Source organism: Zosterops lateralis (genome assembly GCF_965231275.1).
Source record: "Zosterops lateralis genome assembly, chromosome: 2".
NCBI lineage: Eukaryota > Metazoa > Chordata > Aves > Passeriformes > Zosteropidae > Zosterops > Zosterops lateralis.
In genome coordinates, this window is record NC_139763.1 from 28,671,466 (window position 1) to 28,695,640 (window position 24,175).

General features: G+C 38.5%; 1 protein-coding gene across 1 annotated transcript in view; it reads right to left on the bottom strand.

The window, feature by feature from the left end:
- The window catches only part of LOC310906384 (pinopsin-like), a gene marked incomplete at both ends in the record, with an annotated part of 77,091 nt that overhangs the window by 2,746 nt on the left and 50,170 nt on the right, over positions 1-24,175 (bottom strand). Inside the window, one exon of the mRNA XM_083855590.1 lies at positions 20,133-20,366. Coding sequence (XP_083711716.1) covers positions 20,133-20,366 — 234 coding nt within the window. The remainder of the gene's footprint in view (positions 1-20,132; positions 20,367-24,175) is intronic.

Consider the following 24,175-nt stretch of genomic DNA (forward strand, 5'->3'; position numbering starts at 1 on the left):
GGCCTCCAGCTGAACAGGGGCTTAGGGTGGCCCTCAAGTGTGTGGGCTTGGAGATGACTGTACACAGCTAAACCACTGGATGCATTTTTGGATGCCAGTCATCCATGCTCACACTGACTGATGAGGGAAGAGAGAAATGTCTCATTTTTTAGGAAGAAAAACTCTTCCTGAAAGGACTATGAGGAAGGTGTGAGTTGGAAATGCTGCCTTCCCCCAGTCTGCACAGATACAAAAGATCCAGAGAAAGCCAAGGGAGGCTGTGCAGCATTCACCCATCCCACTGAAAGCAAGCATAGAAGGGGCTCACCTCTTGTCAACAAAGATAGCATTCAGGAAGACAGACATTATTTGTTAGGTATTGCATTAGTATTGGAATCAAAGTCACTCACAAGTTCTTGTTATTCAGAAAGGAGAAGTTTTCTGACAAAAGATATCAGCATTTTTTACTTAATGTTTGAAAGACCATAACACAGAAAAGCTGTAATGCCTGCAAAAAAACCCACCTGACAACAGATTGCATATGGAGATGGTTTGATATTTTCATCCATAACACATAAGGACAATATTCTTTAAGGCAATTCTAAAAGTTAATGGTCTGGAGTGGTTTTCTCAGTTTTTTGTTTTGGTTGGTTTTTTTTCCCACCTTACTGTACATTTTCTTTTAGAATAACTTCAGCAGGAGTATGTGTACATAAAAGCACAGCTATATCCTACTCATGTCCATCCAGTAAAAAAAGAATAGCTGGCTGGTTGTGATGGAAAGTATTTTTTGTATTTTGACTTAAGCAAAAAGTCTTTTGCCAGAAAGACAAAAAAAAAGCAAACAACACTAATGACTATTTCACCTTCAATTGTAATGCAACTATAATCACAAAATCCTTTTTCTCTCACTCAGCTCTTTGGGAACCAGTATTGGAAGGATCTTTTGGAAGGATTATTTTCCTTCCTCAAAATGAAGAATATATGTCTTACATAGGACTTAGCCTTCTTTTTGGGCTTTATGATGATCTTAAGATTCTTCTTTTAGACAGAAATTGTGTGGATGATCTAATAACTGTACTTCTGTGTTGTATGGATAGTTATGTCCATAAGGCATTTTATTTTGGTACATACCAAAATTAATAGGTTTTACTCATACTAGCCTTGGACTCTGGATATAGTACATACCAATTTCTTTTTAATGTTATGTGTGGTGGAAACTTTTATTCTTGAAGCTAATAACATTGTTATTTAAATGCATGGATGATAGCCTACACAGAACTAATCTATTTTTCCATATGTTTGGTACCCTGTTTATAAAACATAAGCAGTCTGAACAGTGCAATCAAATATGTCTCTCTCTACTGTACCCTGGGTTAGCTACGACATAATTGTAAACCCAAGAGGGTTTAGCTTTCAAAGACTAGTGAATATGCTACTTCTCATTAAGCAGAAACTTCTAGAGTTCCAAAAAGAAAAAAAAAAATCACTTTGGCCTGCAACCACTAATTTTTAACTTTGATTTTCACAAAGATGAAAAATACTAGCTGCATTGCTCAACCATCCACAGCAGGATTATGTGATATTATTTATTCCCTCAATAATTTGTCAGAATAATCAACATAGCTGTTGATTATACAGAACAAGACAAATTATAGTTTCATGTAACAAGTGCTAAGTATACCTACTTAGTACATAATTTATATACCAGTGCAGAACCAGGTCTGAGATGTTATATAATGAACTATATATATATTTAATTTACGGAACTGCAAACTCGAGCCCTTGCAGCCAACATTTTTTCTTTGCCATATCCTTCTTTATATGGCAGTCAGTGCCAAATGTGGTTGTTGTAGCACCATCACCTCAGAAGTTGCTGCAGAGCTGTGCTGCAAACACTTGCTTACAGAGGAGGAAGACCAACCTGTGATGCCACATTTAAAAAATGAGTCTGGAATGGCTTTCTAACGCTGGTTTCCACTGTGATGTTTTACTGGTCTGCCTGCTCAAACATATTGTAGTTGCTTCAAGAGCATTTTCTCTCCTACCTTGTCTTGTCCTCCTTCAGTTTTTGGCACAAGTGCAAATGCATTTGATCTGCTAATTGAGGGCTCCCCTCCACTTGCTGCAAGGGGGAAAGGGGCAGAAATAGAGGGGAAACATAAAGGACCTGCAGAGGTGCTCCTCTCACCACTTCTTACTCTCTGTGGCACTGGCATTGCTGGCTTTTATAAGAGCCCTCCAAGTGCTTTTGAATTAACGTGCATTTCCCCATCCCTTGTGAGGGCAGAGAAATGTTTGCCAAAAAACACATTCAGTAAATTTAAAACAGTCAATGTGTAATAATACTGAACCGTGGCTCTTCTAAAAATAATGGGTGAGAGTGCTGGTTTTAGATGCATGTTAAATACAGCAATGTGAAAGGAAGTGTATTTTTTTACCAAGATCTTGGGACTTTTCAGGGAAAAGATATAGGCATGGCTTTGTAGCTCTCCCATATGGCTGTCATACACTAACAGAGTGAGACAGCACCTAGACAAGAGAGGTTTGCACAAACTTGGTGCATCTCAAGGTGCATCATCAGCCAAGCAATTGCCTCTGCTATTGGGCCTCTGAGCTCCTTTGCACTTGTAGGCTTTAAATTTATGGAGTTTTGCTGACAAGTTGCCTTCAAACACTGTTGAGCCTCATTTCTGTGCCCTGGTGCTGTGATCAACAGTTACTGAAACAAACCAGAAACACAGCAGCAGCTTAAGGAAATGGACTGAGTTTATGCTGAATTGAATTATGCTCTTCTTTCCCCACTGTGAATTCTGTACCTTTTCTGACTTGCGGTGCTCTAACATTTTATGTGTTCAGTTTTGGATGGTTAAATCAAGGTATTTTTTGCTTAATCAAGAAAAAATTACAAAATATTTTGCCTAATTTTGAGCCAAAATCTTTTTGCTAGAAAAAACCCATTCTTTTGTTTCATTCTTCTATAGTTCTGAAAGTTACCTCAGCATAAACTCACAGGCCAGTCCTTCCTTGGATTAAGCTACTACATCGTTTTTTACCTTGTTGTGCAGTTTTATGCTGTAGAAACTCTGGAAAATTCAGTGAAATTACCATGATGTACCTTTGAAGAGAAAGGGGTGATATAAACACTCTAATGTAGACTCTTACTGTATAAATTTAATTTAAATTTTGCTTGGTTTTGGTCAAGACACTTTCATTGGTGCAGACATCAGAATTCTGAACTCGTTGCTGTAGATCTCTTGCCAAAGTCAGAAAAACCAAAAGAGTTGTTTTTTCTTAAAATGAAGAGAAGTTTCTACACTCACTGGTTGCACAGACTGAGCACAGTCATTTTGGAGACTGAATTAAACAGGAGTTCAAAGCACATGTGGAGCAATCCCTGGTGGGGTTTTCAGTTTCTTTTTTCTTCAGAAGTTTTTAAGGATAGAAAATGCCATTTGGACAGTGACACAGATGTACTATGAAAGGAGTATTAAATGCATTGACTGCAACAATAAATGGTTACTATTTTTCCTTTCATGCTTTCTGAAGTTGATGCATATTTAAATGAAATCCTGCTTTGAAGTAGGTAATTCAGAAGCCTGCTGTTAAAATGATTTGAATCTTTCCCAGCATCTATCTTCTCACACACAAGGAGGATACCTGATTTAACTGTTTGAAATTTAAAGTAGCCCGTGTCAGGAGTACGTGAATCACTTAATGAATTTTGACAGTGCAGATGTCTTCTCTCTGGCTTAGCAATCAGATTCAGAATTTTGTTCTTGAAATAAAAGTTGTGTGTAAAAGCCTTACTTTTTTTCATATCATCTCATCACTCTTAAAATATGTAGTTATTGAACTATTCAAATATAGACTGTGTACTTTTTTAATAGCTTTGAGAATTATTTTGTATGATGTTTTTTTAAATGAATGTGTACTCTAATAACAAACCTTAAGATTTTACAGGAGTCACATTTTTAAGCAGTGTTTGTATACATTTTAACACTTTTTATATTTTCTATTATGATTTTGTATATTTTTATGTATACACAGTGTACAGATTTTTTCCTGTAAATAAAACATTTGTTTTCATTTGTCTAGGAGTGCTGGTCTTTTCATATTGCCTTAAATGAACGACACTGAACTGCAGGTGGAACAAAAGAGGGAAGGTGCCTGTCAGTTCTGCCTGCAATTTCAATGAAATCTGAAATGGAAATAGACAGCTAATCTGTCAAGGAGGTATCACAGTAAACTACAAAAAATAGGCAAATATTGTAAAGCCAGCTTTTTTTAAACTGAGCATGTTTACATACCCAAGCAGATGTGCTAGGATTCCCTGGGAGAATATATTTACCATACTGCTCAGTAAATTTCTGAGCAGTAAATTTCTTGTGATTGTTAAGCCCTCTATGGATGTCATGCTCTAACGACTTGGTGATGTACTTGAAATGCTGACAGACTTCAGCTAAATGGCTGTGCTGCTTATTCAAGGAATACAGTGTAGTGTTTAAGGGAGAAGAAAAGGCTTTTTAATAAACTATTAATTAAAATGAAAAACAACTTACAAAGGGAAAACGTTACTTGCCATCCAGTTTGTGATGAAGTACTCTATAATTCAACCACAACAAGCCTATTTACATCCATTGACTGTGGGGCATACTGCTACTTTTCGGTAGTCCTTGAACTACACAGGGGCCTGAGTTGGGCCAGGTGTTTACATCCCAGGGACTCAAGATGAGTCCATGCCAATAAGAAAGTTGGTTATACATTAGTGGAATAATAAAAATTGGATTGCCATCATGAACACTCCTTGCAGACAGTAATCACCCAGCTCATCCTGTATACCACTGCCACCTGGCAGGCAGTGTTGAGGGGCTAGTTACTGTCATGATATGCAAGTAACATCTTTCAGAAAACTCTAATCAGTGAGGTGCTCTAGGGGATAAACTGAATGTTGGGACCTATGAATGAAGCAGCTAATTGATACTTTTTAAATCCAGCAACTTAACTTTTTATTTAAAAAACTAACAAGAAAATATGATCACTGTGTTCTGTCTATTAATTGTTCAGTCAGCTTCACTCTCTGTGACATAGGGAGGACATTCTTGTCCCACTGCATTCAAACTATTCCTCAGTAGAAGGTGTAAATCCATGAACTATATTTGTGTGGGATACAGAGGACATGTTGTTCACACACTATTCTTCAGCAGAGACAGCTAGAGGAGGTGTCACATTACCTTTCTGGTAGTATCTCAGGGAGCCTTGGAGGCACCTCAGGTTTATTCCCAAAATTGCACTGCCCTTTTTTGAACAACATGCCTTTGTCAGAGGTACTTTTTATTGCTTTATTCAGAAGCCAGCTGTTTTCACTTGAGTAGTTCTTAGGGGCATAGTTCTATTAACAGGTGAAACTTCATACAGGCATTTTGGTCTGTTGATCTGCATTATTAGCTTGCCTGTTGTAATCTGGCTGAAAGACATATTTCAGGATTTTTAATTCAACTTCCTGTCTTGACTGCAGCATGAACTTGTTGAACTAAATCTCCCCCTCTCCTCTGCCCCAGCTAGAGTACTGCATCCAGACCTGGGACTATCAGCTAAGAAGGACATGGACTGGGAGCAAATCCACAGGAGGCCCACAAGGGGGTCAGAGGGCTTGAGCATCTCTCTTTTGAAGAAAGGCTGAGACAGTGTTCAGCCTGGAGAAGGCTCTGGGGAGACCTTGTTGTGGCCTTTCAATATTTAAAGTGGACTTACAAGAGAGGTGGGACAGGCTTTTTAGTAGGGTCTGTAGCAATAGGACAGGGAGTAATGGCTTTAATCTAAAATAGTGTAGATTTTGACTAGATATAAGAAAGAAAAATTTTATGATGAGCATGGTGGAACACTGGAACAGGTTGCCCAGAGAGGTGGTAGGTGGCCCATCCCTGGAAATATTCAAGGTCAGATTGGATGGGACTTTGAACAACCTGTCTGAGTTGAAGAAGGTCCTGATCACTGCAGGGGAGTAGGACTAGATGAGCTTTAAAAGTGACTTTCCAGCCCAAATTATTCTGTGATACTATGATAAGAATGGCTAGACAAACAAGGGAGGACTCAGTCTTCTACTATAATCACATCCATGATCTTCTGCAGGTAACTGCACCTGCAGTGGTGATTAAACTGTCTTACTATTGGACTGCATCAATTAGTGTGAACAGAGCACTAACACTTGTGATTTGTTTGGAGTTCTGTTCTAGCTTTCCTGGTCTCTTGATCTTTCCAGGGTGACAAACTTGATTGCTTCATCAGACTATCATGGATTTATCTGCTGAACCCTAAAATTTACCAATGTCTACTCTGTATAGGTATTCTTCCTTGTTTTCTTAGACACTACTTTCTTACACAGTGTTACTCCAGAGAATGCACTTCAAAGAAATGGCAGTACTGTTGTGGAAGTACTGTCTGACCCCAAAGCTTCATGCCCTGATAACCAGGGCAAGTAAGAAGTGCATGCCCTGTTATTTCTTCTTCCTAAAAATAAGCTAAGTAAATGCTTATTTAGTTTGATGAAAATATTATCTGATTGTATTAAGCTGACTGAGAAGTAACGATAATGCTGTAATATAGTGAGGGGTTTTTAAACTGGAGACAGAATTGCCACCAGAAAACTGGCAGCACAAGTAGGTTGTGACAGATCACAGAGGGAATCATTGCTGGTGTGATTGCTGGATCCTTAGAAATTATAAAAGTAAAGAATGAGGTCCGGTGAAAGGAAGGAGGAGAGACATGGAATTATGAAAGATACCAAAAAAACAGAAAGAAACTGCTAGAAGATGTTCCGTAACAGATGGGCAGGACTGTTGCTTTTTCCTAATAGTCACTTAGGTTTGGCATTTTGTTTTCTTATGTTTTTTTTTTTTTCTGCACATTTGGAAAGAAACCCAACTCAGCACATTGGTGCTCATATTGCTGCTGTCAAGTTTAGTGTGCTGGGATGTGATCTTAAAATGAAGAACTATAGTAGAGTTAAGAACAGACTTTTGCTGGAGTTCAGCTTCTTTGTAAACAAATGAATCCCACAAATTCAACTGAGAAAAGACGGGTTATACTGCTACACTCTGAATAACCTCCTCCCTGTGCTTATAGTCATCTGTATGATAACTGAAATAAGAAAACCGATTTCCTCTGGTGGCCTGTTCCTGCACACAGACAAATACAAATCAAATTTCCTCTTGGTTCCAAGATGCTGACAGGTAGGGGATAATTACTGTAGCAACAATTTCTTACACGCTTGTAAGAGGACTCCAGAAACCCTGAGGGTTATGGAGGGCAGGATGCCTTGATTTTATGGAAGCAGCCAGGGGGAAAACTGCCAGTGCTGACTCCAGGCTGTGTCAGCTGCTGTTAATTACCTTGCTCCCAGACAGTTGTCTGACTGCAACTGAGCTGCCTGATTAAAATATTTTACTGCCCCATCTTCTGAACAGTAGTTGTTATCCACCCTGAGCACTGATGGAGGGGTTGTACTCACTGCATCCTGCACTGCTGCTGCCATGTGCACCAGGTATGTCTCCTGTGCAGGTGGGGCCCTCGGGGCAGACTGGGGGAGTGTTCCTAATGGAAAAGGTTTGGGCTATTCTGGATTGTTTTGGTTTGTGTAAATCTAGAAGGCTTTGTTTTATCTTTTAAGCATTGTTTAGTGATAGCAGTTGAAGGAAACATGACATGAACGTGCCTCAAGAAGTTAAGAGTTCATTACTTGGGAGTTGTCTGATGTTTTGTAAACTAGGCAGCATTCTCAATCTAAAGTATCTACACTTTAGACTAAGGGACAGCATGAAGAATTTTTGGCAAATTAAGGCAAGAAACATGCAACATGTGTCTTGGGTAAGCTAAAAGTGCCAGAGGTCTAGCCACAAGCCCAGCCTTACTGCCCATGAGGCACACAAACCAGGAGGTTTATATAAAGTGCTGTATCCTGAGCATGAGAAGACAGATGACCAGAAAGGAAAAGTGGGGAGGGTTTGGTTCTGGACCTGTTTCTGAGCTTGTTTCTTCAGTAAAAGGGATAGGAATCTTAGCTGATGCTTCCAATTGGATCAAGCAACATTGCTTTTCTCCCCTAGCAATATTCCTCTTTGGAAGTGTTGGGTGGTTTTTGGGTTTTTTTTTTCAGTTATTTCCAGTGCTTGTTTTTATCTATACAAATGAAATTAAAAGCTATCTGATGGACCTAATTTAGACTTTACAAATGCATGGGGCTAAATGTAGCTGTCAGGACATTAGGCATTTTAATGAGCAGTTGTAGCATCCCAAGAAGTAGAGAAAAGAAGAAAATGTGTAAGCTGTTACCAAAATAATATTAACAAAATTGTTCCATGGTGGAAGAGCAAGGGCAGAAACAACAAAACATATACCATGTCTGAGAAATATTGCCTTATTTTCATAGTTATAACATGCTATTCAAATAATTATTTTAAAACACTCCTTTTAGATAAGTTCCCATGAAGCATGTAAAGTTAACAAAGTGAGAGATCAAAGCTGAAAGGATCATAAAGTGAGGATAGTTATATTGTCGGAGGAAACAGGGAGAAACTTTTCTTTGCCCATACTTCAGTGTAATCAGCATGGCTGCTGAACTTCAAAGGATCGATTATGCACATGAAAGCAGATATTAACAATGCTACTGTGTCTTCAATGCACACTGGTTTAAGACAGCACATGCTTTCAATGGGTTTATCACTGCAGGAAAAACAGACCAGTTGTCATATTTATCTCACAAATGCTCTTCCCTGGCCTTAAACAGAGCTACTAAACCCCATACAGTATACAATACAAGTAGCATATGAAGTTCATTTCTCCTACCTAAAAGAAACTTAAGAAGTTTCCTAAAGCAACATGAGGAACTTCAGTGAATAGTAACAAAATGGATCCTCCCTCTGTTTCCTATTCCCATTTCATAAGTTAGAATTGTTTAGGGTTTTGCAGTGTGATTGATGGATCCTGACTAACAGAGCCAGCAGCAAATTTACCAGTCCCTACAGTAACATTCTACTTCGTGAGGAGAAATGAAGGGTCTATTACCACCATAATATGGGATGAGTTATTCCAGATCATTTTAAAATAACTCGCATTTTGCTGGAAGTTCAAAGCATTACAATGAGAAGGATTTTGACACTTGAAAAATCTATGTTTATTTAGTTACAGTCAATATGCTGTTCTGCTGACCCGGTTTTTTCTTGTGTTTTCAGTTCTTCAGCCATGGACTCTAGATCAGCCCAAATGGATTAAAATAAAAGACTCCAGCTGACTGTGATGAGTTTATGCTGGTATATTCCTGTCTCAATCTTGCTATGAATATAGCACATAATTAAATATTTGGAGAAATGTGATCTTATTGTGTTGGGGGTGGGAAGGTTGTTTGTGATTGGGTGGGAGTTTTTTTGGGAGGGATAGGTTATGAACTGACACGTTTAGGGAAAGCAGATCTTCCAGATGTTCCTTACAGAGTTTCATTAAGGCTGAGACCCCGAACACTGGTCAATGAAATCCAAAATGCTCTTTCGATGAGGTTATTTTTGTAGTAAAATACCAATGGCTGTCTTCCCTTGTGAATTTCTTAGGGTCTTTCTGCTTGAGGGTTGATCACTTGCATTCTGTTAAGTCACACATAGAGAAGAACCTTTTGATTGCCAGATAAGCATTCTACTGCTGGACGAGGGCACTTGTTACTTTTTCAATAAATAAGAGCTGCAGTATAGTAAGTGTGGGTATAAAGGATAAGGACTAAGTCTTCCCTGGGCTTTACTTTTATCTTGGTTTGCAGGCAATTAGGTATTGATTTTACACAAGGCAGAATTAGGAATTACTGAGAGGAGGTTGAGTTCTGACTGTGTTTTAGTAGCAGTCATTTGGTTCTATGTGTAAGTAATGCAGTAACAGAACCACTGGGCTGAGAAATCAGCATTTCTTTTCTGACAGAATTTTTATTTCTTCTATAACTTCTTTCTCATATTGAACAAAACCAAAACGAATTATCAAAAAATTCCAGACAAAACCTCAGCCTGTCAAAATATCCCGTTACATGTAGATGTCTTTATGGAATTGTAGTTCAACTTCATTCTAACTATTCCCCTATAAATTAGATCAGTGTGCTGGACTACATTTCACTGCATTTCCTCCCCCTTACTGAGCCACTGCTGTTCCTGTTCATGGGGGACACAGTCTGGTAAGAGAGCTTGATCTACTAAGTGAAGAACAGTGTTTCTCATTTAATATACTTTTGACAAGAACCAGGGTGTAGAAGCTTAAGCATGGAGATCTGAGCTGAAATGTCCTTTTTTTCCCTGCTGAAAATAAAATTGGCAAAATTAACAGCTTCTTTAATATTGAAGAAGCCATATTTCACACAGAAAATGCTTTACTGGGAAACTGACTAACAAGTGACAAATATGCCTGGTTTTGTTTCTTTTTTTTCTAACTCACATAGAAATTCCTTGATTTTGAAGTTGGTGCTCACTGTGAGAGAGGGGAAGAGTGGTGAAGGTGAAAAGGAAGAAAAGTGATATAAGTTTTTGGTTAACCTTTGAATCCTACTTGTAGTGAATTCCTATTGGCCTAAAGCCAGCAAACACAGAAGTCCTGTAAAGCCTTGGGTGAGTTTTAAGGTCTTGAGTAAGTATTTTCCCTGAAGGGTTAGACTATTACATCTGAAGCAGGGTCATCCATCAAGTACTTGGCATCCAATAGTTGTACTTTATGTAGCAGATCTCTGCGTATTTCTATATACCCATTTCTGAAAATCTGGTTCTAATTTAGATAAAGGGACTTAAGAAGCCACTGTAGAGCTGATATTCTTGTTTTCAGTTCAGATTCTGAAGATAATTAAGAGTATTAAACACTGAAAACGAGACAGAAACAAGAAATAACTCCTACTACACTGGGATGTTGGTTCTCTACTAACATCCAGTGAATGCCTAAAAAGTTTCCCAAATGAAATACCCAGTTCCAAGCATGAGCACCAAAATTATAATTTGAATATTTGTTTTGAACATGAGATTATGAAAATGATTAACTAGTTCACACTAGCAATGTGGGGGTAGAAAGTGATCTGTTTATGGTGTCCCAATATGAGGAAAAGGCAACTACCAAAGAAGAAGGGCTTTATGAGCAATAAACATTTATAAACTGGCTACAAATAAATTTATTTTGAGAGCAGTTATTATACTAAACATCAGGGGAACAAAGCTCTGTAATAGCTTCTACTTCAAAAGACAATGAACCTCAAATTTATTTTCATTTGGGCACAGTCAGATTTCTGAATTGCATTAAGTGATGCAGTTCATAATGAAAAGAGGATTATTCTAATGAATTACAGGCCCAGTACAGTTTTATATTGTGTGTTCCATACTGCGGCAGTGATTATTTTTTGAGTACAAAGATTTTTATTTTGCCCTGAAGGAACCAGGACATCAGGATAAAATCATAGAATAAAGTTCTACAGATTTGAATTAGAATTGCCAAGCAAGTCTGTGAGGGTTTGAACACTAATCTAATCTTTAATCCTCAAATTTCTCCTGCTGTAAGACTACGATGATGGTATTCATATGCTTTACAAGGATACCAAGGATTAACTCAATTAAAAATATTCATTTAGTGGAAGTTACATAAATGCTGAAAAATATTCTCTGTCTTAGGAAAATTCATTTTGTTTTTTCTACATCCATCTAATCTAAAACAATTGTCTCTTCAATTTGTAGTAACATACACGATTGCAAAGATATGCCTGATACGCACAGTAGAACTCTGAGAAGTAATCTCAACTGACACAATATGTACTGAATTAAATTTTAGTATTACACCACTATCATATGACAAAATATTACTCAGTTATTGAGCAGGAGAAGAAAATTAGAGGCTCTGTCACTGCCAGGGTTACACTTACTTTTTCAATACTTTTTCATCTGTTGAATTTGATTGTCCTCATAAAGCAACTAAATTCTTTGTTTATCTAAAATGTTGTATTCTGTTTTCTTCAGCTGACCTATACTTGTATTCAGCTTTGAAATGTTAAGTAGTTCCAAATGCTTAACTGGAGTCCTACTTATAAAACTTGGACATATTATAGAAAAACAGAAACATTAGAATTGAAATGGGGAATTCTGAGGCTAAATAAATGCTTGACCTTAACCAAACCAAGGTGTGGGCTAAAACTGAGTCTGATCCCTGTCCTGCCATTGCAGTTTAGATCACTGCAACAGAGGATCCTGTGACACCCATTCAGTGTGGCTTGGCAATGCCATTTTGAAGAGTAGCTCAATTGGATCACATATACCTTTGTAGGATGTTAACAGTCCACACCAAACTTGGAAGTAAGTCCACAACAAAAAAAACCCCTTAACTGTCAAGTGCTTTCACCCAACTTCTAGATCACACTGAAGTAATAGAAAGTGAGAAACAGCACAATTGCTAATATTTCATCCTTTTTGCCCCTGTATTTCTCTTATGACTGGCTGAGCTCTTGACCATCCAGCCTCTCCCTTGAGGACAGATGTACCTGTGAAGCCAGCAGAGAAACACCACTTTTGCTGAGCTTCCCATGATGTCTACTTGCAAGAGCAATGAGGCTACCAAGGGACCTTGCTTACAAAAATCCTAACACCTTTTTTAAGCTGTGAACATACCACATTTCTTGCTCTACAGTAACCTCTGAATACTGGATATTTCCATTTATCTATTGATCTATCCTGCAGGTTTAATGTTACAGGTGGAAGCATATGAAAAACAGCTCATTGTAAATTAAGTTCTGAAACTGCAGCACAGCTGTAGGATGATCATGATAGGCAAGGACAAACTATTTGACTGAAGCTGTTTTCCCTTTACTGGAGAAAATTTGAGATGTGTAACCCTACAGTTTATCTGAATCTCTAAATAGTTTGTTGTTTTATTGACTTTTAGACAGTGACAATGATTCTAGAGGTCAAGTCTTCCCCTACAGCTACTTCCTTGCTAGCCCTCAAACAGGCAGCAGTGTAAATCTCCTGTCAATCAATCTCCCATCAATCACTGATTCAGTAATTATGCTGATTTATTTCCCTGTCCCCACTAGGGTTTGACTCTGACCCCTTCTGTTGACCAGCATGGCCTACAAGGTTGTCAGGGAACAGCTGAGGCAATGCTTTCTCTTCTCTAAGCTAATCACAATGAAGATGATAATCACAATGAAGACCTCTTAAACTGAGATACAGCTATACTTTTTTTTTTTTTTTTTTTAATTTGGCTGGTCCAAATATAACAAAATGCTTACCTGCATCATGCCTCGGGGGCTTATTCTAAATTACACTGACCACTTAAACCTTTGAATAAATAGGTTACTTCATCCAGGTTTAAAGAATAAGGGGAAGAGACAAGAAAAGGCCTATTACATATGTTATATGAAAAGATTACTTCCTGTATCATAGTATGTTATCATGAGTTGTGTTGGAAGGGACCTTTAAAGATCATTTAATTCCAACCACCCTGCCATGGACAGGGACATTTTTCACAGGACTGTGTTTCTCAAAGCCCTGTCCAGCCTGGACTTGAACAATTCAGGGTATTCACATTTCTCTGGACAACCTGTCTTATCTCCTCATTGTAAAAAAACCCAACCAACCAACCAACCAACCAACACCCCAACTTTTTTATATCCCATATAAATCTACCTTCTTTCAGTTTAAAAACATTGCCCCTTTTCCTGTCACTACAGACCCTGGTGAAAAGTCTCAATCTTCCTCATAAGCCCCCTCTGAGTACTGAAAAACCACAACAAGGTTTCCTCCAAGCTTTCTGTACTCTGTGCTGAGCAACACAAACTCTCTCAAACCTTTCTTCAGTGGAGACTTCCAGCCCTCTGACCATTATCATGACCCTTTCCTTGACTTTCTCCAACAGGTTAATCTTGTCTTTCCTGTGCTGGGAGCCCAGAGCTGGATGCAGTACCAAAGGTGGAGCCTCAGCAGAGCAGGGTAAAGGGGCTCTGCTGGCCAGGATGCTTTGGATGCAGCCCAAGATACAACTGGCTTTCTGGGCTGCAAGCTCACATTGACAGGTCATGTCCAGCTTTTCACTCACCAGAACTGCCAAATCCTTCTCCTGAGGGGCTGCTCTCAGTCCATTTATTCCCCATTCTGTATGGATACTGGTGGTTGCCCTGACCCAGGTACAGGACCTTGCACTTGACCATGTTGAACTTCATAGCATTTGCTCAGGCTCACTCCTCAAGGCTGTAAAAGTCCCTATGGATGGTATCTCTTCCCTCAAGCACGTAAAGGGCATCACTTGGTTTGGTGTCATCTGAGGGTGCATGCAATCCTCAAATGCCCTCAATGAGGATGCCAAACAATATTGAGCCCTTCTCTTTTTGCCATACTAGTCACTTCAAATTCAACACCTCAGCTTCACTCTCTTTGAAGACTCCTCTCTTCTCCTTTCAAAAACACCTGTTTTCTTTTGCAAGGCAGATATGGACTACTGAAGGATCCCACTGTCTGCTACAAACCTTGCTCACTGCATTTTCCCCTTGGTTTCCAACCTATTTATTTCCCTGTCTAATGTGGAAGTAGGTCTCTTCCCACTTATGTGAAGCCTCATGTTTCTCTATTGCTATGAAAAGGGGAATATAGGAAGAGACATTAACATATTAGATGCTGTTTAAAATAAGATTTAAAGAAATATTGCTGCCCTTCACTTTTGGTGTCTTCCAGAAGAAGGATCTTTTAACTGGATTTCATTTCCATTAATGCATTTCCTAGCCATAATTGAAAATTTATAGTTTAAAAATACATAGTTTAAAATTATGTTATTATATAGTTTAAAACATGTGTTTACCCTGTATTCCTCTTCATGATTCATCTGCATTAGTTTTCAAATTTATTCAGTATTTTGCTTGCATGAGAGGTGGTCTGGCTTCCTGCTTCCTAGTTTTGCCCTGGGTCTAAAAGAAGAAAGTTCTAAACCCTTTTGTGATATTGAAGCCAGTTCAGGACAGGCAGAACATGCCAACATAGACAAAATGTATTAAAGGATATAGTCTGGGACAGCATGAAGTCTGTCTGGGGTTGCTTGGGACCCTAGTTAAATGCCCATTATTTACCTGAACTGATCTTTTTGTCATGAGCTGCAAGAGAAATTCCTCAAGTAATTTTGAGCTTACTGTGTGAAATGCAATTATACTTTATGACAGCAGCAAAGGTGCCCTTGAGACCTTTCTTCTCTTTGCCCCTCTGCTTTAAAAAGTCATAACACTACATGTTGGCAGAGAAATAAAGTCAAAACATTTCTGAGCTGTACTACAGTAGAGTATTCTGCAGTAAGAGATCATTTTGACTTGACCTATTTTCAACTGAAGAGCTTGAGTGTGCCATTCTTTTTGGACTATTAATTACTCAAAGACAGCTTAGCTACCAGAGAAGAGAGAAAAAAAGAATAGATCATGAGTATTGAAATCTATGTGAATTTCAATGAAAAATTATAACATATCTTATAATATATCTTAATATAAATTAAGATAATAAATTTTATTGTAAGTCCACAAACCTCTCAAAGGTTTGAACTAAGGAAACAAAGACTCTTTTCAAGACTTAATAGATGTGTCCCAATTTATGTATAAAATGAGGTTTGGCACAATTGTCCTTGAATTGCATACTGTCTTTCTGGATCTGTGGTTTTGTGTTCTCACACAGCTAAAATATCTTAGCTTTCTGAATGTGAAAATGAGTAACTTATAAAATACACTGTTAACTTAGGGACATATTCCTCCAGCTTTAAAAATGAGCCATTACCTTTTGTTGGAAATACTGAAAACTGCGAAATACCCCATGAAACATGACTGAAAATACAGCTGTTTTAACAGCCAGTGGAGGAATGGTAAGGTTATTTTTTTTTTTTTTTAATCATGATCATGTGTTTCTCTCTTTCTCAAAGCTCTCATGCATTTCGCCCTGTTCAGTGCAAAAGGTAAGATCAAGAAAGACTGAAAAGGGTTGCTAGAAAACTGCATATACAGAGAACAAATTGTTATTATAGAACAGATTATTATTATTATTATGGACAGAAAGACTCCTTGTTATTCATCTGGCAGCTGGGAAGTTCCACAAAGGCCCTGGAAGAGAGGGCTGGCCTGAGCAACAAGCCACTCATTAGGTAAGAGGAGGTGGCATTGCTTGCAGAGCCACAGCACCTGGGAAGTGTCTGATGTGTGATGTTGGGCCTGGGTTCCACTGAGGAACACTCTCTAAGTACATCATTATCATTATTATTCAAATTTCTTCAGGAAAAAAAAAAAAAAAAGAAAAAGTCTTTGTACTTGGCTTAGTTATATCATTCTTTCTCCTTAATTTCTCCCTTACCCATCATGCTCCATTACGTGATAAATTTGGAAAGGTCACAGTAGTAATGACTTTCAAGTAAGTGTGTATATTCTTTTGAGCATCACTTCTCAAGATCCTTGGGGGAAATGACAGGGTCACTTATTTTTTAGAAGTGCAATGATTTTAATACAAGAAGACAGACACTAGAAATCAAATCACTAATCAGGGATTTATATTCACATTTAATATATCCCTTTCCTCACACTCTCCCAGCTTATTTTTTCTCAGAGGCACTTTCTGACACCAGAAATAGCACATTACTAATCACATAGTTTGGGTGGACTTTTTCTGCAATTGTAACAGCATCTATGTATGCAACAGAGTATTAGATGTGCTAGCCTAAGTTTCAGTAGTCCAGGGGGACTTAGGTGCACTACCTGAGCAACAAAAAAGAACTGTTAAAGAAATTAGTGTAAAGCTCATGAGCTGCAGGGGAGTGAGGCTATTTTGCTTCAGCAAAGATTGTGACTTCTAATCTGATTGATAGTTTTCAAACAACTGGTTTTCTAGATCAATAAGTGATACAGGTTTAAACTTGACTTAAATTTAGCTGTCAGTAGCAATGCAGCAAATTTCTATTTTCTCTGAGTGCTCTCTTCAAATTATGTGAAATAGCAAGTGGAGGTTCACTCAATCTCACTGTGATCTCATCCATAACCACACTTTCTTGAACACTCATTATTAGTATCTTGACTTTTATGTCAATAAAAAATGAATTTCTGGTATGTAAAACAAGGTTAACCTCTGAAGCTGCCACACTATCAGGCTATCCAGCTAATAATCCCTGTTTCTTAGTGCAGTATGTCCTCATGCACAGTTATAGCAGCCAGAAAGCACTTCCATGCTGGAGTTCCTGTGCTGTTCTGTGGAACACACAACAGCAGGATTCTCCCAGCAGTCACCTCCTCAGCAGCAAACCCATGGCTACAGGGAAACTCCATATCTCCTGGGTGAATGCTTAATACTTGCTTGCATGTAACATGTGAAAGAGCAGGTTTTTGCCAGCACCACCATGGTAAAAGGAAGGCAGTTGGAGCTGTCATTAAAAATCTGTTTGGGGTAGCAGCATTGGGTGGAAGTTTGAACAATGGGAACTTGACAGGGATGTGTGATGGGAATAAAAGACACTGAGAGAGGTAGGAGAAGATGAAACAAAATCTGCACAACTACATTAACTATATAACTATAAAGGACTGATACACTGGAAGTTATAAGCACGCTGACTTTGCCCAGCTACTTGGTTGTGTGCTGCCTTTTTGGGACCTTTGGAGAAGCTGCCCCAGGCACCCATAGTCATATTGCCAAGAGCCAAAGAGCCATCCATGAAGAGAGAACAAGAGGGAAAATGGAATCTCCTTCACTGGCTCCTCTAGCTTTACCCTAGCATCATTTGGGCTCAGGCTTTAGTGCTTTAGTTTTGTCAGTGGATCTGGATGTCTGCCTGGCATGTAATGAGCCCAGTAACAGTCCAGCTTAAACAGTGCATCCCTCTCCTCCTGGAGGACAGCACAGGAAGGAGGACAGCAGCACATCCCATGCCATCCCATCTGAGGGAGTTTCTGCAGCTGAAAAGAAATTCATTATTTTCCTCAGTGATTTACCACCTCAGGTCAGCAGGCAATGCCAAAGACAAAACTCTTTCCAGGACCATGAAAGTGACTCAGGGACTGCTTGAGAGTTAATTTAAAGATGTGTTCTGTAGGACGAGTTTTAAAGCTGACTCAGAGGCTGATGGTTCCACAATACTCTGCACAGATTTATGACAGCTGGAAGCTAACACCACAGCTGCAGTCAACCAACACCGTTTTCCAATCTTGAGGGCATTTCCCAGAGCAAAACCACTTATACATAGAGAGCTAAAAATTATGCCGTATGTTCTGTGTATTTATAAGGTGCAGGAGTAAATACCCTACTGTGGTACCTCACATCTGCAAACAGAACTGTGAAAAACACAGGCCAGATAATTTCTGTGTTGGGAGGCACCAGCCTTCCGTGACAATTCTCAGCTAAGCATGAAGACCAGGAAAACTGAGTGCCAGAAGATTAACAACTTCTTTTCCTGAGGTGTTAAATTTACAAGAAAGTGTGAGAACAACAACAGAGGTGCCAAGAACACCAGTGATGCACTGAATGGGGGTGTTACTATTGTTCCTGTTCTGAAAGGTGGAGGAACGGATGGGTTTCACCTTTTTAAGTGAAGGACATTTCTCAGCGTCAGTTAAAACCAATTATTTTCACTGCTAATACACAGTGACACAGCAGAGGACAGCTGCAGGTTAATACTGCACATTAGCTATAATTTTGGTTTGATTAGTAAAAAGTATCTATCCCAAACCTGACCAAGCTCCTCCCCTTCAGGGTGGCTCATCATGTCTCCAAGTGTAAAGACAATGCCAAAATGTATCTGCTATCAATATTATATAATCTGTTCCAGTGATCACAGCACAATAAGATTATCTCTCAGCCAAGGACCTCAGTCAAAGTGTTCAGAGAATAAAGAAGCAAGACAGATGCTGTTGTTGAGAAGTTTTCTTATTATGATAAGAATCATAAAAGATAAGAGGGAAAAGTTACTGGTTTTCTTCAGCATTACCACTTTTCAAATGGAATGTTTTATTTACTTCAATTCAGCTCAAACTAGACTTTGCAAATGAAGCCCTTGCAAATGAAGGTCTTGGGGAGGCAATAGAACTTTTTCCTTCTGATTTCAGGGAGGTTTCACACCCTGCTTGAGATTTTTTCCTCAAATTCCAAAAGTAGATTCTTTTGTTGTTTAAGAAATTCAGGTTAGATGAAGCAGGATATGAATGATCTCAGAGTGTGACAAAACTTGAATATATTTAGCTGTTACATTTAACTCTTCCCTTATCTCAGCTCCATAATATTATGCTGCTATGGATAAATACTAAGGGTGGGTTCTAGCATACACTGAGCAAGAAAAGATAAAGGGTGTTTCTTTGCTTTTTAATAGTGTAATGGACATAATGAAGAAAGAAAACGGAGAACAACCTCTAACATGTAATCTAATAAAAAAAAGTTTTCATAAACAATGCATATTTTTCAGATTTTCCACTGCAAAACACTTTCAAAACTTCCAGATCTGTCAATATTAAACTTCAGAGTCAGAATTGTCAACGCAGAAACATTAGGAGGCTCACTTTTGAGTACTGAAAATGGCATTTACAGGAATGAGGGGCCTGAACTAAATGTAGGCATTCTAAAATATGCCTTGGTGCTCATGAGACAAAATTCATTACATATTTTGGCATGTAGCTGAACTGTGAATTTAACAGTAAGGATGTACATGTCCACAAAAAACAGTAACTGCAATATTTGATTTCAAGGGGATCTATCATGAAAATGGTATTTACAAATGGTCTTCTTTATTTTGTTTTCAAGGTCATGAAATCCCTTTGTCTCCTTGTCCGTTTTTCCCCCCACTCCCCAACCTCACCAAATGTTTGAGTATTCTTCTTGTAAATACCTTTGGCAACTAACTCCGAAGGATACAAATTAATACCCAGTGTGCCCTCAGAAAAATATAAGAAATTTCAGTAAGCAAACATTTTTCCATTCTTCCTGTCTATCAATATGCTGTTGTTTGCAAACACTTCCACCCCAAGGCTCCAGTAGTATTGTTTGGACAAGCTTTCAATGTCCTTAAAGATACAACTATAGGACTGGTATAGGACTGGTAGTCACAGTGGTCAAGAATATCTGATGGACCCTGAAGAAAATACAGTTTAAAAATAATGTATGTCTTACCTGCTTATTCATAAGTATGTAGATAATGGGATTGCAAACAGTGCTGCTTTTTGCTAGGATAGAAGGTATGATGCTTGTAACTGGAGTCACAACACCTGGCTTGCCAAATGTTGCAAGTAATGCTATAACTCCATACGGGATCCAGCACACCAGGTAACAGATAACTGTAGTGATCACCATGAACAGGACGTGGTATTCTCTTTTGCGGGCTGCATTCTTGTGGATTTTTCCAACCTAGGGAAAGGTTTAGAAAGAGAGAAAATTTAACAAGCAGAGCTGTTGGACTGACTGCATGAACAGCCTGGGACTATTGGTCTTGGATCAGCAATAACAATCAGCACTGTAGCTCCAGAAGCAAAACAAATGCAAACCCAAAAGTGACTGAATGCAGGGAAAAGATTTTCATCATCTCCATCAGGCACTAGGGGAAGCTCAGCAGAGACCACACTGCATGCCAGCATAAACCAGAGTCCCAGTGGAGGTTGGAGCAAATGTGGAAAGGTAACAAAGCATCTAGTCCTTAACAGATGTTAGGTCATCTGCAGTTGCTTTTAAGGTTTGGAATTTTGTGTAAATGTACCATGTTTTCATTCAAATTATGCTGGTACACAGAACCTGATTGAGATAAAGGAGCTTTATATAGCACATCTGAACCACCAGAATTATTTTCTGTTAAGGAAAAAGCAGAACAACACAGGGACTGTGCTTAGTGTCTGTGTCCTTGGATCTTTTCAACACTGGATAAAGCCTCAGCTGGCCTGGCATAGTGTGAGCCATGGTCATACTTGGAGTGGGACACCATAGAAGCCTTGCTGAATCACTTGATGAAGCTTTAAGTGGTAGGATTCATTCCTTTTAGACAATTTCTTCCAGGTACTTACCCATTTTGATAAAAGGGCTTCACTCCTGATAATGATCAGAAACAGGTTTTTGTGCTCTTAAAAAAGTATGCTGAATGCTGATTCATTTTGGTTCATTGGGTTTTTGGGGAAATAGAGTAGAATTGGCTAAACAGGAAAAGCAGAGGTAAATGAGCGGTTCCAAAGTGATGGTACAAGAGTCTATCTTGTTACCATGAATTTGCCAGAATTACAGTGTGAGGGCAAATCTGCTGTGGAAGTATTTATAATCTGTGCTTCAAAATTTATTCTCCTTTAACCTGGTCTGGATTGAAGTATCATGCCCTTTGGTAGTCTAGAGCTCTAAGATAAAGCTTTAACATTAAAATAACAGCCAAGTTTAATTTGTAAGCCTTGGTGCAAATACATTTTTCTGCAGACTGCAGAATACTCTTCCAGTGTTTGGGCAGCTGAGTGCATTGGTGGTCACAGTGAGGAACAAGCTTATTCCCTAAAAATCAAAAGCAAATTCTGCAAGTAGGTTAATTTTGGAGACTCTCTCTCCATTGACCCTGGATGGAGACTCAGCACACTGCTCCCCTGAGGTTATGGCTGATTCCTCAGCTTTACCCCAGCATGTGTTTAGCTAACCCAGATGTGCCAGCAAGACTTCAGGAACTATTCAAATGTTTAAACTATATTGATTGAGCCTTGTACTCAGCCAAATCTAATTTATGTCCACTTTAAGGTCTTTTTGCCTCTTGAATGCAGCACTTGAGAGTAAATTGTACCCAGGGGAATTAAGCCCATGTAAAACTACAAACACAAATAAGCAAAAAAGCAGCTCTGTGTAATGGAACACATCCAAAATTTACTTACTCAAATAATAATAATTTTTAAAAATAAATCAATAGGTTTAAACTGATGCAGATAAATGAATGGAGCACAGTTAAAAGTGGAAGTCACCAACCATCCCAGTCAAATGTTATTTGCTGTTGCCTGACACATACCTTATGCATGCCAAGGAAATAGTCAGAGCTTTTTCTACCTCTTTGTAGTGTGGGTCTTTTTGCATAATGTATGTGTTTATGAATCAGATTGTGAGTTAAACACATACAGAGTGACTGTGTAAGGTACATATGAAGGCAAAGTAATATGGTTAAGTTTCTTTTTAGCTCATTATGACTCTAGGCCTCTAGAGTGCTTGGTTTGATCTGGAGTTTCAGTGGAAATGTTCCCATAAATGAAACACACACTAACTTTGTCAGCCCAAAACTAATAAGTATTTTTCCTGATTTTTTAAAAATTATTTTCTGCAAAAAGGCAATAACAAAATGAAGTCTATCTTTTCCGAGAAGACTTGGGACTAGTTTTTTTGAAAGATTGCAACTTATTCATTTTATAATTAATTTAGCTTGAAAAAAGGATTAATAATACATAATGGTGCAATCTTGTATTGCTTATTTGAACTAAATTTTTCATGACTAATAGGAAATTTCTCTGACTGATGAATCCAGGATCCTATGTGGGCTGCAGCTGTGCTACAAATTAAATATTAACCAAGTAATGTGAAGCCCCAGTTAGCCATGGCATCCACAGCTGAAGATCTTCAACAAACACAGAAGGATCAGGCAACACATTTTTGCTCTGTGTTTAGATATGTGTCTTGAAGACAAGGATTTACCATCTGCACAGGCAAAATAGAGACCATAAATGAAGGAAGGAAAGATGTCTAAAAGTAGAGTGGCTATGGATGTGATTTTGGCATGTATCTTTCCACTTTCACACCTTTTTACATGATTTTTTGAAATTATGTACCATATTTGTCCTCGCATTCTTAGTTCCATCACCTTTGCAGTTCTGCACCCTACCTTTAGAAGGTGTTATCTTTTAAAATTCTCTGTTTATAGGTACTGGAAGGCCTCCAGCAAAATATAACTCAGGTTCATGTAACAGAAAGATTACACTTTTGCAGGTGAAAAAGCTGTAGACATTTTAACATTAAAATAATTCTATTTCTTATTTTAAAACTAATGGACAATTGAACACGATTGCTGCACTGTATTTTCAGTAGTCAAATGGAAATGCCTCCCTGTATATCCAGCTGGCTGAAGAGCATCAGATAGTGATGAGAAAAAATAGATTCAAATAATATTCTAGACTAGCTGAGCTTGTAAATCTCTGTCTAAATGTGAACATATAGGATATATATAATATAAATTTAAAATACTTAGATGATCTAAATCACATTTTAAAATGTCACATAAAATACTGGCCCATTAAGATCAGACTGTACTTATATAGGATGGCTGGAAAAAATTCTTTGCTGTTAACTCAGCTGTTTTCTCTGGGACAAAGATTATCTCCTGCCAAATGTAGGAATATAAAGGTTGGGAAAACACTATATTCAAAGAAAAGAAGGTTGAGGGGTTTTTAATGAGGAATTTGTGTTTCTCCCCTACTTTCATCCTGGGAAGCAGCAGAAATGTTTTGGTTTTTCAGAACTCAGCTGGAGGCAGCGACAGACAAGCTTGTATAATCTCAGGCACTGAGTGTAACAGTGGCACAATTAGCTCTGCTCTGGATTTTCCCTGCAGCCATGGTGCATCTCACATATACCCAACACTTTTTTCAAGTCAATCTGACACAAAAAATACCACTACTTAGATCACTAGGGCAGCATGCTGAGCACGTACATCAGATGTGACAGGCCACAGAGTGAGGGAGAAGCCAGAAGTTCAGTGAGGAGGCTGGCATAGTAGAAGTGTCCTCAGAAGATGCCCAAGTGACACATTGATTGGTTGACCATAAAAGCTGCATCCATAGCTGACAAGATGTAGCAGATACATCACTCACCAAGTGATGGGCTGCACTGCTATTCCGTGTTTTGGAAAAGATGAAACTGGTGAGCTCTGAGCAGAGCATAGAAAATTTCAACAACACTGGTGAAAGTCTAGAGAGGTTGTAAAGCAAAGACAAGGGGATACGGAGGGGGTTAGTAAAAAGAGATAAAAGAGCTTTTGCTGTAACTGTAGAGATTGTTGGAGATTCAACAAAAGGATTTCAAATATCTGCTGTGACAGGTACCCTGCAAGGTGAGAGAAAAGCCTTTAAACTGGATGCAGGCAAATGTGTGGACCTGTCACAACAAGGACCCAGAGAAAAGGTATGACCTAGAGTAAGCCTGACTTCCTCTAAGGAGGA